The 16,956-nt window shown below is 41.3% G+C and overlaps 1 protein-coding gene across 3 annotated transcripts in view; it reads right to left on the bottom strand.

The window, feature by feature from the left end:
• Positions 1–16,956, bottom strand: part of TMTC1 (transmembrane O-mannosyltransferase targeting cadherins 1) — a gene marked incomplete at its 5' end in the record, with an annotated part of 261,097 nt that overhangs the window by 41,313 nt on the left and 202,828 nt on the right. For all 3 annotated transcript variants that reach the window (XM_080811049.1, XM_080811048.1, XM_080811050.1), the window contains one exon: positions 11,110–11,253. In XM_080811049.1, the coding sequence (XP_080667175.1) occupies positions 11,110–11,253 (144 nt within the window). The remainder of the gene's footprint in view (positions 1–11,109; positions 11,254–16,956) is intronic.

The raw sequence follows: 16,956 nt of genomic DNA, 5'->3' as shown, positions 1-16,956 counted from the left end.
GGTGTCCATGCTAGTTGTGCTTATTTTTTTTTCCTTACAGAAGTCATACAGGAAGTGTCTGGAGGACAGGTTCATATTATGGGGTGATGAAGAATGCATTTTTTTTTTTTTTCAATTCAGGACTATAATCACTATAGTTAGCACTGAGAGAGTGGATGACCTAGACCTCACACCCTCCCCCAATACAGATGTGCCTGCATCTGTGTGAGGTTACTGCAGCCACAATGGGAGGCAGCTGGGGTGCTTACCTTGGGTGGTGCGGGTGGTCAAGCTCTGGTTGTCTTTAACACCCCTCTCCCCAGCTGGAAACAGGAGCAGAATGGGAGGAAGTTCTGATGCTGGCTAGTTACAGAGTGGCCGAGATAGAGACATGGCTCACATGAGACCTCACACAGGAGCTGGCCCAGGAAATAGGCTGGCTGAGGAAATGTTCGTCCTGAGTCCCTCCTGTTTCACTTATTTATTTATTTATCTGAGAGAGAGCCAGAGCGAGAGTGAGAAAGAGAGAGCACAGAGGGAGAGGGAGAAGCAGACTTCCTTCTGAGCAGGGAGTGCGAAGTCGGGCTCAATCTCAGGACCTCGAGATCATGCCCTGAGCAGAAAGCAGACACTTAACCCACTGAGCCGCCCAGGCGCCACTGTTTCATTCCTTTAGAAGGCTCTTGATGTCTTAATCAACTCAGTGAGATCACTGCCCCAAACCCCGGCAGCAGCATGCCTGCCCCCCACAGCCTCGCTCCTGAACATCGGAAGCCAGCTCTGTGTCACGAGTACAGGGAGGTGAGTGGGGAGCCAGCATCATATTAAAGCTTGCATGAACAGTTACGCTAAGCCCTTCCGTGATGTGAAGGAAAGCACAGAAACAGTGCTCCCAAGTTTGGCACCTGGAGGAGAAGGCAGTGAGAAGAGCCTTGTTCAGCCAGCATTCACTCACCCCATAGATAAAGGGTCACTGTGATGATGCAATGGGATGGGAACAGGCCTGGTTTTAGGTTTGGGCTGATTGCTATCTGAATCCCAGCTCTGCCCTCCTTAGCCATATGACTTGGATTAGCTGTTCTTGCTCCGTATGCCTCAGAGGCCAAATCTGCTGAATGTGTAGATTAATCTCTACCCTCCAGGCGTCTGTACAGGTGCAATAAATGCACGAAGGCAGGGCGCTTAGAGGAGTGTCTGGTGCATGGGACGATGCAGTCAATGTTAGCTCTGCTTGCTGCTTCTCTACTTTTCAGTCAGATTCCCATGTGGAATTTCCACCAGAGCCGACTAATTTTGCAGCAAAAAAAGAATGCTGTCTCGGTGCAACTATTACATCTGAAGAGAGAAGGGACTTTTAAGTTCCTTTCTGATCTTCCACTTCAGTTAAGGGATGAGAACCTTGCAAGTCACAGTTAAAACCACAGACTCTTGCAGTTAGATTTACCTGATCGCCTCGTCCCATCCCTTATTTCAAAAAGGAGGAAATGGAGTCCCAAGGGGGTTGAATATTGCCTGAAAGCTGTTCAACTGCGGGGCTAGAAAATGCATTATCTACTTCTGACTCATTATTAATTTTATACCAAGAAGCTGAGCTTCAAATTGAAGTGGGAAATTATGTCCCTGGGCTAATAATTAATCATAGCTAAAACTTATTTCATCTTTACTGGGGGCTAGGTCCTATGTTAAGTACTTATAGGCATTCTCACGTGTAGTACTCATGAAAACAAGTTACTAGTATGATTTCTACTTTATAAGTGTGTAATAGGAGGCACTGTAAAATAAAATTGTTTTCCCAAGGTCACGCACTACAACATGGTAGAACTGAGATCCAAACTCATGAAGTTCTTCTATAGCTCCTGGTCCTGAGGAGAGAGACACAGAGACAGTGTGACAGCAAGAAGTATCAGAAAGTGCTGGCTACGGAGGTCCCATTCCATAAAGCTTGGTGCTCACAACCCTCCCTTCCCTGCCCGGTTCCCTGTCTGTGATAGGAGGGGGATGGTGCCTATCCTCTGACTACTCAGAGTGGGCAGGCATAGGAGGCATGAGCAAGGGCTTTGTAATTTGTCATGCAGGTGTCAGCTATTAGCATGTTAGTCACTCTTTGTTGGAGAGGTGGCAGAAAGGTTGAGGGCTGAGAGCCCAGAAATGCTGCCTGGCTGCCTGGTGGTACAATGTGAAAACACCAGGCTGGGTCCTCGGGGAAGGGGATGTGGGAGGAAGACTTCAAGGCAAGCTTCACGTCCCCACAGGGCTTCCCAGTGTGCTTCTCAGCACACTTCCTGCAGACCACAGGCAAGCGTGGGCCAGAGGCACGTGGAGAACACGCATATTCCTCTTTCTGCCCTTCATGTTTCTCCTCCTGGTGTAAGCAGAGCTAAAAATAGATCTGAAAGCCTGACGATCTTTGACAACTTAGATTCCAAATTTAGCCTCTGTGTCAGGGCAACACTAATCTACTGGACTTAAGATAAAAAATTGAGATGCTTGGTCCCCTGAAGAAAGCTAATGCATCCAAGAAGAAATTCCCAGTGGTGGCCCTCACCACTTTCTCTTTTTTTAAGTTTTTATTTTAATTCCGGTTAGTGAACAACGAGTGTCATATTAGTTTCAGGAGTCCAATGTAGTGATTCAACACTTCCTTGTTCATTTCTCTTATTCTCATAATTGACTCGTACTTTCTTTAAGCTCTGTTTCCAGGTAAGAGTTGTTCCATGTCAGAGCCCAGCACAGGATCTTAAGGACACTGGACTGCAAATGGAGCCCGGAAAGCTTATGGAGTTTAAGGTCAGGGGCTGGGGGTAGAAGGGGGATAATTTTCAGGACAGGGGAGATGACTGAACATTCTTGTATTTGACAAAGCAGTCGGGCCTGTTTAATTGCCCTCTGTCAGAAATATTTATGCAGGCAGAAAAAAAACATTCCAATTCCTTCAAGAGAATAAACAAAACCAGGGGTCCTTTTAAGCTTGCTCTCCCTCACAGTGCTTCCCATGCAGGCTATCTTCTGGCCTCTCCAGAGTTTACTGCAGCCATCACAGCTAAAAAGGGACTGAGAAAAGGGACCAGTCCCTGAAAACCATACTATTGATTTAAAACAATGCACTCATGCTCAATTCATTGGCAATCACAGCATGAATGAACAGAGTTTGGGTAAGGGAGAGATACTTCACAAAAATATTTTAACAATTAGCAATCTGTGTATACACACTAACTCTCAAATCTTCAGCAAAGAGGTAAACAGTCTCATCCTCTCACAGAGAATCCAGTTTGGTAGAAACACTGAACAGAAGATAAAAATGCAAACGAAGAGCGCCTGAGTGGCTCAGTAGGTTAAGTATCTGACTCTTGATTTTGGCGCAAGTCATGAGCCCAGGGTCGAGAGGTTGAGCCCTGCATCGGCTCTGCACCGTGGAGGCTGCTTAAGATTCTTTCTCCCTTTCCCTGTGCCCCTACCCTACTCCTCTCTTTAAAAAAAAAAAAAAAAAAAAAAGACACAAATGAAATCATATTTTAGATGAACTAGAAGAGTTCTTATTTTAAACCCTTTGTAATATTCTCTCCAATGAAGACTGCAGGCTCGTGTTTTGCATAGGTGGCTGGCAAGTTCTCAGTGTGGCTGTGGATCAGGGTGTACACAGCATGGGAGAGTGGGGGAAAAGACAAAGGAAAGTCCTAAATGCTAAGATGTTTGGACTCTATGTATGTATGGAATGGACAATCAGTGAAATTCTCAGGTGCCCCTCAATTTATACGAGGGGGGAAGAAGAACAGATGTTGGAAATAAAAGAAAACATGACATGTTCTAAGACAGGCAATGAAATAAAGAGCTTCAAAAGCAGGAGGAGGTCAAGACTGGTGTATTCTTCACTTCAGAGACATCAGTGTAATGAGAGAGCTGAATGAACAGGTGAGGAGGAAGGAGAAGCATCATATGCTAACCATTCTTGCCGATTTGATGGGAGACACTTGAGAAGGAGTTAGGAGAACAACTTGAGGGAATGGCTGAAATGAGAAAGATAATCTGGGGGAATCTAGGGTATACAGTAATTTGTGGAATGGGAAAAACCTGAAGACCTAAGAGGGAGCCCACAACAATGGATGGGGGAAGGGGACAGAAACAGAATCAAGAACACATATGGATTTTATACTAATGCCTCCTCATGGCTGAAATACAAAAGACTGACAATACCAAATGTCAGGGTGTGAAGCACATGGACCTCTTACCATTGTCGATGGGAGGGAAAGTGGTACAATTACTCTGAAGGACAGTTTGGCTGTTTCTCAAAACACTGAAGATACATTTACCCACAGTTCTACTCCTAGATATTTACCTAAGAAAAATAAACATACAAAGTCTGGGACATGAATAGCCACAACACTAATATTCATAATAAACCTGTAAAGAAACCAAGTATTCACCCACAGGAAAATGGATAAACAAATTACAGTACATTTACATGACAGAATACTACTCAGCAATAAAAGAACAATAAAATAAATAAAAGAATAAATAAAATAAATAAAAGAATAAAAGTAACATGTAATCACAGGAGTGAGACTCAAAGCAGTATGCTGAGCAAAAATATCCAGATGACAAAAAAGTGCATAGTAAATGATCACCTTTAAAGGAAATTCTAATCCAGGCTAAACTAATTTATGGTGGAAAGAATCAGAACAATGATTGCCTCAAGGCAATGGGAAATTACTGGAAAGAGGCATGAGGGGTCTTTCTGGAGTGATGGAAATGTCCCATGTTATTTTGGGGGTAATTACAAGAGTATATAGAATTGTCAAAACCCACATTTGTGCACTTTTTCCACTTTATTCCATTATGACTCAATTTCAAAAAACCTACAAACAATGCATAAACACGATGTAAGTTCTGGCGGTGTTAAGGAGGCAAGAAATTCTTCTTCTGTGGAAGAGCAAAAGAAGGGGGAGTCTTCAAACATGCAGGAAATTTTGAGGAAGGAAGAAGGGAAGCTGCAAAAATTGACCTTGATTGACTTGGATATTCTTAGTAAAAGTAGGAGTGATGTTATCTTCTGGGTGTGTGTATGGACACTAAGGAGGGGAAGAAGGAAAAGAACAAAATATTTGGGAGATAGAGCATTCTAAGACCATAAGGGATGACTCTCGACCACCTGTTTTGTTTCACAATGCTCTCTTCAGAGTTTGGTTAGGGTCCCCCTCAACTCAGATTTCTGGTTTTCATCCCCAACACCTGACAGAATGGATCAAGGTCTAGAGCATCCATTCCTAACAGGGGTGAAAATTACTTCTTGGTGTGGAGCTGTGCAGTGAAAATGAGATTAGATTACATATAAGAAATAAAACTAGACATGACAACGCTTTGTGGGCTCCCAAAGCTCAACGCTATTTAACAAATTTTATTCTTGACTATTTATTGGGGCAGGGTGTTTTGGAAAAAGTGCTTAAAAAGGCTCCTAGGGGGTGAGTGGGGGGCTGATAATGAAAAGAGTTGAGAAGTACTGGCTTAGGGAAAGCAAAATGCAGGCAATGGGGTACCTTGGGCTGGGGGCCTGGTCAGGCAAGTAAATGATGGTCAAGGTGTGCAAGAGTCTAAGCTTGACATCACATGTATTAGTGAAAGGGGTAAGTTAGAGACGGGATTATAAATTATGAATATAAAATTAGAGAGCACAGAGATTGTGAGACAGTGGTGAAGAGCAGGGTGGGCAGGAAAGAGGGAGTCAGAGGGGAATCACACTGGTTATGGAAAGTATGCCAATACTAAGGTCTTAGAAAAAAACAACTGAGCATGGAGAGGAGGTAGGAGGTGACAGGTCATCACACAACCCCATCAAAGGGTCAGCAGGAAGGACAGACAGGAAAGGGAAGGGTGGGCAGAGGTAAGAGGTTAAGGTCAAAGAGGAACATCAGAATTCAGGTGGTAGAGAAGAAAAAGGTAGAGAGAAAAAAAAAGGTCTGCATAAAAAGCCTGTGGCCTGGCCATGTTGGTGGGTACCTGAAGGAGAGCAGAGCCAGAGGGTCCTGGAGGGTCCCGGGGTAAAGCTGGCAGAGCAACTGGGTGACTGATTCAAGTTGGGGAGGGGCTGTAATGGGACTGAGACTACAGATAAATAAGGTTGGAGGTATCCTGAATTCCAACATGTCGCCAAGGGGGTGGGGGCAAGGAGTGAGATTTCCCTCCAAGAGAAAAGTGCAGAACTTGCCCACCCAAAGCTGACACCCTCATGTGATGGAAAGGAGCTCAAAAAGCTATTCTTCACCCAGAGGGCTGGCATTTGGGATTCTCTGAGGTTTCAGTTGAAAAGCAGAGAAGAGCAGAACTATATCTTGAATGTATCACCTCCGTTTTAGAAACTAAAAGGTAGGATAGCTAGTGCCAGAGCCACATCCCAAACATTTATTTCAAAGATAATGGTCACCCTTCTTTCCATGTCCTTTTCTTTTTTAGGATTTAATTTTCTAAAGGATCAGACTAAAGAATGTATTTTGTTTTTGAAATTCAACTTCTATATAGTTCAGTTATTGGACATCCCACTTCACTTTCTCCTGTATTTTGATTATAATATTTATTATAACACCCATATATGCCCATATCCTATCATGTGAATAGAAGGGAATTTTGGCAATGAAGGAGGCATGATGTAATTCTGTAAGAGGTTCTTTTCATATTGTTTCAGTAGCAAACACTAGCAACCATTTTAGCCAAGCAGTCACTAAAATATTTTCCCATGCCCTGAATTTACATATTCTATTATATTCCCTTGAGCCATCAGGGACTTCTGCTCTTTGCATCCATAAAAAGTTTATGCCAATCTTGCCTATTTTCTTTTACATTTTAGGTTCCAAGCAAAGCTGACAATAATTAATATAAATTAAGAATGCTGGCATGGAAAGCTGTTCCTTATCAATCTGTCACGTGGTAAATATGCCGCACAGAATCATAATAGATTAGTGTCAAAGTCCAGTGAAATGGTCATGGAAGAGGCCAAATATATTTGGATAACATTCACTGAAGTCTATTGCTATGAACAGGTCTAAAGCTGTATGTCAGATAATTCCAAGAATTCAAATGAAATTTGTCTTCAGTGCTATGAGATTTCTGGGATGTTCTGACAGAATCACATTTTATTTAGAGCTTCTAGTCTGGACAAAGTCTTACATTTCTCTCAAAGTCAGGGTCATTAATAAAGGTCTGTGCTGTCCAATACAGCAGCCACTAACCACATGTGGCTACTGAACACTTGAAATATGACTAGTCTGAGAGAGGCTGTAAGTATAAAACATACACTGGATTTTAAGGAAGGATTACTTATAAAAAAAAGTGCACACTAGCTCAGTAGTAATTTTACATTCAACTTTAAAATTAGTTTTTAATATTAATCACATGCTAAAATGCTAATATTTTAGATATACTGGGGTTAAATAAAATCCACTATTAAAATTCCACCGTTTTTATGTCCCGAGATAGGGCTACCTGAAAATTTTAAGTCACAGATCATGGCTCTCAGGACATTTCTGTGGGGTGGTGCTGCTCCAGACTGTATCCCAGTTTTCAGGTGAGCCACAAGGAGGCAGTCGAGTGTGGTCAGACAGGTCTAGGTTCAATTCCCTGGCCTTCTCTTTCTTCGCTAAGGGATCTTGGCACATTACTTCCCCAAGCCTTCATTCCATCATTTATAAAATAGGAATAATGATAGCACCCTGCTCTCAAGGATGATCAAATCTAACACTTGTGTCTAAAAAGATGCTCAGGTTCTTAACTTCTAGATTACAAAAAAGGGGCACAATTTTAAAAACTAGCTGCCTAATGAGAAACAGGGTAAAAATCTTAACAGTAAAATGGATCAGATTAAGCACAATTTAAAATATCCTTTTTTTTTTTTTTTTGCCTTTGACCCATTGGTACTTAAGAGCAGACATATATTAAGGAAATGGGAAATGAAACTCAGACTTAACTAAATGTGGATTAGCTCTATTTTCTGGGTCACCTCTCTCTGCTACCGAGGGTCATAATGTAAACAAACATTACTGTTTCCTTAAAAACAAAACAAAACAAAACAAACCCAAAATGGGCCTTTCTCCCAAAAGGCAGTAAGAGCTAAATATTAAGTAATTTTGGGGTTGGAGAGCTATTTGGGCAGCATGGGTAAAGGAAATGAATAGAACAGGAGTCTGAGGGCAGGGGTTCAGTCCTGGGTCTGCCAGAGCCTAGGCCAACAGCACATGAGATCTCTGAGCCTTGGTTCTGTAAAGTGGGGATGTGGACGATCAGACCCTTTATGACAGATTAAAGATTAAATTAAGTAATGCATATGAAAACAGTTATCTGTAAACTGTAAAGTATTGTGTAAATGTTAGCTATTATCAGGATTTTATTCCACTGGATTGTAAGAATAATCTCCACGAATATGGCCACTCTGCTCTCTGATGTGAATCAAAAAAGCAAAAGGCAAACCACAGTGGCTTTGTACAAGGCATTCCTACTTTTCAGGACCCCCCTCCCCTCTTCTTCCCTGTCTACTTTAAAGAGTTACTAGGAGGGCCTTATTAACAACAACAACAACCACAAAAGGCACTCAGAAAAGTAGAGTCTCATGCAAATGTAAAGCATTGTTGTTGGTCTGGATAATCATCAAGAGTTGATTTTGACAAAACCTCTGACAAAGAGACAAAAGATCCTATGTTCAGTATTCAGGGGTCCCTCCTACTGTGAAAAACAGCCATTACCATGGTCCGAAAAATAATTCCTCATTGTTGTAACTCACATGTACTTATTCATGATAATAGTTAATGGCGATAATATGTGATTGAAAAAGGAAGGTTAGAGCGTGTGTCTCTTGTTCAGGTCTTGGCAAGATGAAATTTTAGGACCGTCAACTGCCATTGTTAAGTGGAGCTGGATTCAGCACAATACGATCATCATCACTGCAGGACATCATCCCTAACAAGAACTGCCATTAAAGCTTGTCTTTGGGGATGTGGTCTTTAAAATCAGTACTGTGTCATCTAGGTATCCCCAAAACACTGACAGGACTTTATCCAGCCATGAAATTATTTGGGCTGTAAGGTAGGACATAGAGGTGGCACTTGGGTGGTTCAGTTGTTGGGAGTCTGCCTTAGGCTCAGGACCTGATTCTGCCTTAGATTCAGGTCCTGGGATTGAGCCCCGGAGCAGGTTTCCTGCTTGGCCGGAGGCCTGCTTCTCCCTCTCCCACTGTCCCTCCTTGTGTTCCCTCTCTCACTGTGTCTCTCTCTGTCAAATAAATAAATAAAATCTTAAAAAAAAATAAAATAAAAAGGTAGGACATAAACAGATGCCAGCAATGACTAAGAAATGAGTCATTGGAACTTCACATAAAGAAGTAATAAGAGCTCATAAAAATACTTGAGTAAAATAAAAGCACCCTATTAACCTGCAACTATTACCTGCAATAACTAGAACTCATTTTCCCCACATCGCTTGATTGGTTATTATTTTTAATAGGAGCTGACTAGTACTGAAATGGCTTTTCTGTCACAGTGTGTCCCACTTCATTCTTAGTTGTTTTTCAGCATTCTCAATGTGTATCAAATTGTAAAAAAAATTATCTAATTTGAAAAAATACATTTATTTGGTTTTTGCTGATTTATACTATTCCTTTCATTTGAATTGTACTTTCCCTGCATTTACTTATTTTTGTATAGTATTCTTTGATTTTGTGCTCTGGTACTTGGACAAAGCCATTCCGGAACAGAAAACTACAGGATGGCACCTATCACGTCATACCATATTAGACTGTTCTGTGATTAACCCAATCTAGCACTTCTGTCCAAACGGGATTACATAAAAACACACGTTAACAAACATATTAGAAAAAAGAACCAGAATCTATCTGTATATGTCAAATTCAAGAAGTAAACAAGAAGGTGTAGAAGTTGCACCATATGGAGTTGCTGAGGCAAGGAAGACAATCCCCTTAGGGAGAGGAAAAGAGAACAAAGCAAACCATTCACTTTAAAAGTACCAGACTAGAGCTCTAGAACTTCAGAGACTCAGAAACCAATTCAGTTAAGTGTGGAGACTTTTTTTTTAAAAGATTTACTTATTTATTTTAGGGGGAGAGAGAGAGAGAGAATGAGGGAGAAGGGGCAGAGGGAGAGAGAGAGGAGAAATCGCAAGCAGACTCCACACTGAGCACAAAGCCTGACCGCAGGGTCTGATCTCACCACCCTGAGATCATGACCTGAGCTGAAACCAGGAGTCAGACGCTCAACCAACTGAGCCACCCAGGAGCTCCAGTAAGTGTGGAGAATGTCAGCATCCCAACAAGCAGAGATAAATATATCACTACACTCTCATTCCAAACATCTTTCACCCGATTTCCAGTTCTGATGTTCTTAACCTGTTTTAAGTTGAGAAGTTAAATTTCAAAACTGCCACCAATTCATTATTGTCAAAACTACACCATCACCAAGATGCCTAGACTTTGTATTAATGAAAATACAAGATGCAAAAGCACCTCTGTTTTAGACTTCAGTGACACTAACTGCACTATCAACCTTTCATAGGGCAGTGGGTGAAAAGCCATTACTAAGTGGAGGCAGGCCTTATTCCGCTCCTGACCGCTAGTTCACGCTGAACACGAATCGTGCTTCTGTCACCTGGCCGCAGCTTTAGAGCACACTGCTTTTCCTAGATGAGTGCTTTGTCCAAAGTACATTCATGGAACACTTGGGATATGCCTTACCCCCCCCCACCAAAAAAAAACTGACTTTGGGAAATGTCATATTCCATATTGCCTTCTTGATGATTCACAGGGCATTCAGCATATTAACGGTTCTTGCAAGAGGGGGAGTCCTCTTGGTCGAACTCAGAGCTTTCTAAGTTTACCTAACCATGTAACCCTTCCCTATTTCCACCCCTCTACAGACAACCTATGGACATTTCCCAGAGTGTCTCCCTGGAAGTGTTAGCTCTTTTGGACTGAGGAGGGACAGAATTATTTCAGATGAACATGACCTCCTCTCAAAGCTTGAAACCCCTAATTATTCCACTCTAGGAACAAGGGACAGGAGCGCAACCAAATGAGTGTTAAGAAGGAAAGGATTTAATGAAATTACGAGCCGCCAGATGAAAAGTACATGTTCTACTTACTTAAGGAGATTCCCGAGATTGAAAAGAGCCCGGTTGTGCTGCGGATTTAGCTGGAGAGCCCTCTGATAGTACATCTTTGCCTCTGCTGTGTCTCTCGTCAGTGTTCCAAGGTTGTTCAGGGCACTTGCGTGGCGAGGATACAACCTGAAAAATTAGAAATATTCAGCCATCATTGTTTGAAACTTCTAAGCTGGGCATGAGGTGCACGTTCTCCCTCTTCCCCCACCTCAGGAATGCCACAACCAAAATGAATACTGGATTCTTCCTTTATTTAATGGTTTGTCCATGTGAAATCTTAATGGTCAACTATGTGTGCAGCTGCAGACATATAAATATGGAAGCAGATATCTGACCCTTCGTGGTCTAAGTAAATAACTCCCAAATGGTACAAAAGTAAACAGTATGCAAATCTATCAGGGTTAAATAAATTTTAACCCTTTGGAGCCTATAATTACTTTTAATTTGCTTTGACAGAAAATTCTCTTTGCCTTATCGCTTCTGAGTTTCTGGGCTGGTGGGACCACCGAACAGCTGCTTGTACAGTGCCCACTATGTACACAAGATACGGGGGAGCTCCTTGGATGAGGGAATCTTCATGAACATATTTGGGCTGGAAGATCCATAAGACCACCATTATTTAGAAAGGATAATACACAATGTCTTCCCATACAAATAAACTTTACCCCTAAAATGGCTTTCCATCTTGGTTCTCTTTTTCCATTTTATCTCCTTTCCCTCCTCCTACTGTAATTTGGTACCAACTGGCCAGATACAGTTCTCAGAAAGAAAATCCTGACAAACACTTTTTTTAAAAAATTAAATAATGCACAACGAAGTGAAAATCGCATTTCCAATGCTCGAAAGCAAATGTAAAAGAGGATCAGGGATACATCAGAAAACCAAATTTATGCTGATTAAGGAAGGAAGAGAATCAATTTACTTCCTTAACTCAAAACCATCAAGAAGCCAAATCTGCACAGCTACACAGTTTAGTTGTTTCTGCTATATTTAGAGCAGAATATTTAGCAGACTAAGAGGTTCACTCCATCCCTGTCACCCGGAGTGCTCTGAATAAGCCCATGGAACTGGCTCTTAATGTAGAAAAGCGAAGATAATGCCCAAGAAATAAAAATAGGATGTGTACTTGTCAAGTCTCTTGACAACCAAATGACATGCTTGCCTCCTCCCACTCTGTTCCACACCTTCTAGGATCAATTATATTTGCGGACAGAAGGGGGTCCTATTAAAAGACTGACAAGACAAGTCTTACGGGTTTTTTTTTTTTTTAATCTTTACTTAATCCAAAGTTTACTAAGTTTATTTGACCGTGTTATCCTCCCTTCCCTACTCCCTTTTAGAGCAGCAATGAACACCACGAACATCCCTCAGAACTAGTATTTTCAGGAAGACATGCCAGGTGACGCTCCTCACAACTGACAAGGGACAGAATCTTTTCAGAGGCATGTTATGTCCTTCCAAAACTTGAAAGCCCTAATTACTCTCAATGGCTGTAGAGACCCTTCTGGAGAGAGAGATTACGACAGGAAGCTGGGAAAAGGGAAACACACTGGGCTCTCTGACCTCCCAAAGATTTAAGCGATGTCCAATGAACATAGTGAGAGCAATTATTGATTCCCTGTTGACCAGCTATAATAGAAAGCTTCCCCGGGACATCCGCCTTCTTAAAACTTGATCTTTTCCTTACTTCTCTGGGCTTGGGAGCCCTTGAAATCAATGTCTGAAGTGAAAGCACTACCTATGGGAATGGGAGAGGGCAGTCTAAATTCAATAAGATCTTCCACCACGGACGGATTCACCTGCCTCTTGCAGCGCCCATCCACACTGTCAAGCAACTGCCCTCGGCACTGGCTCTCCGCCCACCTTGTCAAACTTGATACTCACTCATGATCCCACTGTCACTTAAATAAACAGTCATGGGCTTTCACATTTCACGGAGTCCAAAAACATTTCTCTCTCTCTCTGTTTTTTCCAATCAGACACTGAATATAAGTCCACACCAAACTCTTAAACCCAGAAATAAGAAGTGAGAAAGGAAGCAACGAGAAACAGACATAGCACTATGAGGAAAAGGGCCCCAAGTGTGACTTGTGCTGCAAAAACTTGTCTGCTAGCCACAGTCAGAGAAGAGGCTCTATGTTCACAGAGTCCTGACCCAGGAAGGAAGGAGACTGCTGGCCTCTGGCGTGGTTTACTGAATCTACTGCCAGCCAGGGCCCTCCACCTGAAAACTGTGTGGCATCATGTATTCCTGGTAAGAGTAAGGGTCTGCTGGCAATATCCTCTCTCCCCGGGGATCTGATTCAGTTTAGCTACTAACAAGCAGGCATTGCATTATTTATAAAACAAAGCTGAATTTCATCAACAGGATTCTTCAATAACTAGGTCAGGAAAAAAATACTACATTTTATTTTCAGTTTTAGATAGATGTAGATGTTCTCTTAAAACACACATTCTTCTCTTGTTTACTAAAGACCTAGGCAAGGACAAGGTTATTCTGTGCGTTTACTTTTTAAATGAACTTGTGTTTGAGTTAGTTTAGGTCCAAGTCAATACTGAGGTCTCCAAAAGGGGATTTTTCTACGGGAAAAATGAACAATTTAAGAGATGTTTATGTTGCTACTTCCCTTGTCAGAATAAATTAAGCCCTTCGTGACTTTGATTTCTACAGGTATATTTTACAAAAGTTCTATTAGTGATTATTCCTTTCCCTGTCTAAAAGAATCTCAACAAAAGCCTCTCTCAACTAGAACGGAGTGGTGATTTTCAGACCTGTTTTTTCTTAAAACAAGTGTGAAGAGCCATGGGATTTTCTTTCTCCCACTCTTACTCAACATTTGTATTGTTTATGGGGGCTCTCTTGCTATTTCTTTATTATTATTATTATTTTGGTGCCTTAAATTTTTAAAATTTACTATACAAAAATATGTTGTGTTGTCAAGCAGCTCCAGGGTATAAGGAAGTTCATTTTTTCTCTTTAAAAATGAAATTTTGGGGTGTCTGGATGGATCAGTCATTTAAGTATAGATTACTGATTTCTGCTCAGGTGATCTCAGGGTCATGAGATTGAGCCCTGCACTGGGCTCCCCACTGGGTGTGGAGCCTGCTTAAGATTCTCTCTCTCCCTCTCTCTGTCCCTCCCTCCACCCCAAAATAGATAAAATAAAAATGAAATCTAAATACAGAGATACAGTTCTATGGACTGAAGATATTTTTTTTCAAGTATTAGATAATTTGTATTCTTGATAAGTACATGTCCATTTGAGCATTTAAGCGGTTCTTAATTTTTATCTAGTAACATTTCCTTATGTAGAATTGATAAAGTATGTAGTTAAGGATATTATTGTTATTCCCCTCCATTCCCAGTTACCTTAGCTCTGAGAATCAACATCAACAACATATTAATAGATCATCACTGGGGGCAGAAACAAAAGAAAATGGGTCCAAAGGATATATTAATGATACTTCGCACTTTTTCTTCCATTATCTCATTTAACACTCTTAATACTTTCTTAAAAGATTTTATTTGTCAGAGAGAGAGAGAGAGAGAGTGCACAAGCGGGAGGGAAGGGGAGGGGAACAGCAAGCACAGCAGCCAGAGGGAGCAGGAGGCTCCCTGCTGAGAAAGGAGACTGATGTGGGACTCTATCCCAGGGCCCTGGGATCCTGACCTGAACTGAAGACAGACGTCTAACTGACTGAGCCACCCAGGCATCCTTAACCCTCCTAATTCTCTAAATAGAATTACTGTACTGTGTTATAGCTAAGGAAAGAAATCGAGTAGATAATAGATTTTTTTTTTTTTTTTAATCTCAGAAGGAGTGGTTCCTGTAAAGATAGTTAAGATGGTTGGCTCCTGGGGCGCCTGGGTGGCTCAGTGGGTTAAAGCCTCTGCCTTCGGCTCAGGTCATGATCCCAGGGTCCTGGGATCGAGCCCCGCATCGGGCTCTCTGCTCAGCGGGGAGCCTGCTTCCTCCTCTCTCTCTCTGCCTGCCTCTCTGCCTACTTGTGATCTCTGCCTGTCAAATAAATAAATAAAATCTTTAAAAAAAAAAAAAAAAGATGGTTGGCTCCTATAAATCTATTTATTTTCCCAAAAAATCACGAGTCATTCCACCTTCAGCCAATAAATAAACTGCTACAAAATAGAGCTTCTATTTAGAATAATTTCTCTTTTTTTACTTTGGCCAATCCATTTGACTATGATCTTACAAAAACCAGCTCTCAGGGACAGAAGTAGAATGAACTCAATCCTCAGGACACTTGGCTACTGAGATTCTTATGCATTGGAAAAATGTTACCTGCCATGCAAAATAACCATGGTATCTCTGAAAACCACAGTATTCGGAAAAGCTTTTTAGAACCAGCAACACTCAGTAAGTGTACTGGATGTATGTACGCTCTACCGTTCTTAAGCTTTAACCTCAAGATCAACCTGAAGACTCAGAGACATAAGATGGATGTGACTAAAGTGCAGTATTATATTTTTTTTTCAGTCGTTTACTTTGAACTGTGTATAGTTTATTCAAAAGTTATGGATGCTCTTATTAATTTTTCAACATTTGAGTCCCTTATAAGGCATTTCCTTGTGCAAGTAATACTGTATCACGAGCTCCAGTTTGTAATTTCCCTTCAGAATATACACACCCTGATTTATTTGTCTGATTTTCATTCCACAGATTAATTTATTTGAGGTTAACTATGCTAAGGTCAGATGTTTATTTTCTATTTCCTGTTGAGGAAAAAAAAATTCCAAAGAAAAAACATGGCTGGGAAAAAAATTCAACCATAAAACCTGAGTTTCACTGGACTAAGAAAAAAAAACACCCAAAGTGAACTTTATTTCAGGAGTCAGCAGCATATTTTTAACCAGATTAGTCTCTGGCATTTTTCAAGTGCCTGGTTTCTTCCTGTTATAAGATCTGAGCCATTGTGTCACTAAAATGTACCGGGTGACACTGATTGGTCTGCTTCTTTACTTGTTTGAAATTGCCATTAACAACCAGCAAATAAGTCTTGCCACTTTTCTTTTTGCATTATACTCCTTCCCACCCATTTCAGATAGCTTTGGGAAAAACTTTACATGCCATTTAGGGAAATGGGATATGCTCTCCAAAGAGGGCCAACTCAACTATCTGACCTTCCACAATGCCTGACCTCTCCCAGGGATCCAGAAGGACTCCACCCAATTGATTTTCCAAGAGAATTTAGAGCAAAACCTCTGAAGCCCTCAGGAAATGAGTCATTTTAAGTAGCTGAATTTTCCTGATTCCTGACAATTTAACACTAAAGGATGGGAAATGTATTGAATTGAATACTTCTCTGCTCTCTGTAATAAAAAATGGTGAATATAATTAAACCCTTCTCAGAGGCCTGAGGTAACTTTCTAGCTATGTGATTCTGAATTTATGTCTGCCCTTTAGTTGCTTTCTCTGTAACAATAAGGTCAATAACATATTGACCTTCTGTGTGAACAAATGAGATGATGGGTATAAACATACCCATCATCCCCATCATCATACTTGTTCTACTACAAACTGTTTTGGGTGAGCTGAAGGACCTCTGGGTGTTATTTTTTGGCTCCCTCTACAGTCCTAATGAACCCATACCAGGCTGAAGCTGCTAGGTCTCCTTCTCTCATATGGATTTCTCATCCTCCTCCCCCCACCCCACCAAAAATAATCATTCTCTTCACTGCTGTCAAATACCTTCAGCTTGCTCCTATCAGTCAAAATAACATCCATTATTTCTTCATCACTAACCCAGTGAACACTCAAGTCATTTTGTATCCGTCTCTCCTCTGCCATGGGTTCTCAGATGTGAAGTATA

This window comes from Martes martes (assembly GCF_963455335.1).
Source record: "Martes martes genome assembly, chromosome: 8".
Lineage (NCBI taxonomy): Eukaryota > Metazoa > Chordata > Mammalia > Carnivora > Mustelidae > Martes > Martes martes.
Note: the sequence above shows the minus strand (reverse complement) of the source record. Positions and strands in the feature narration are given on the sequence as shown.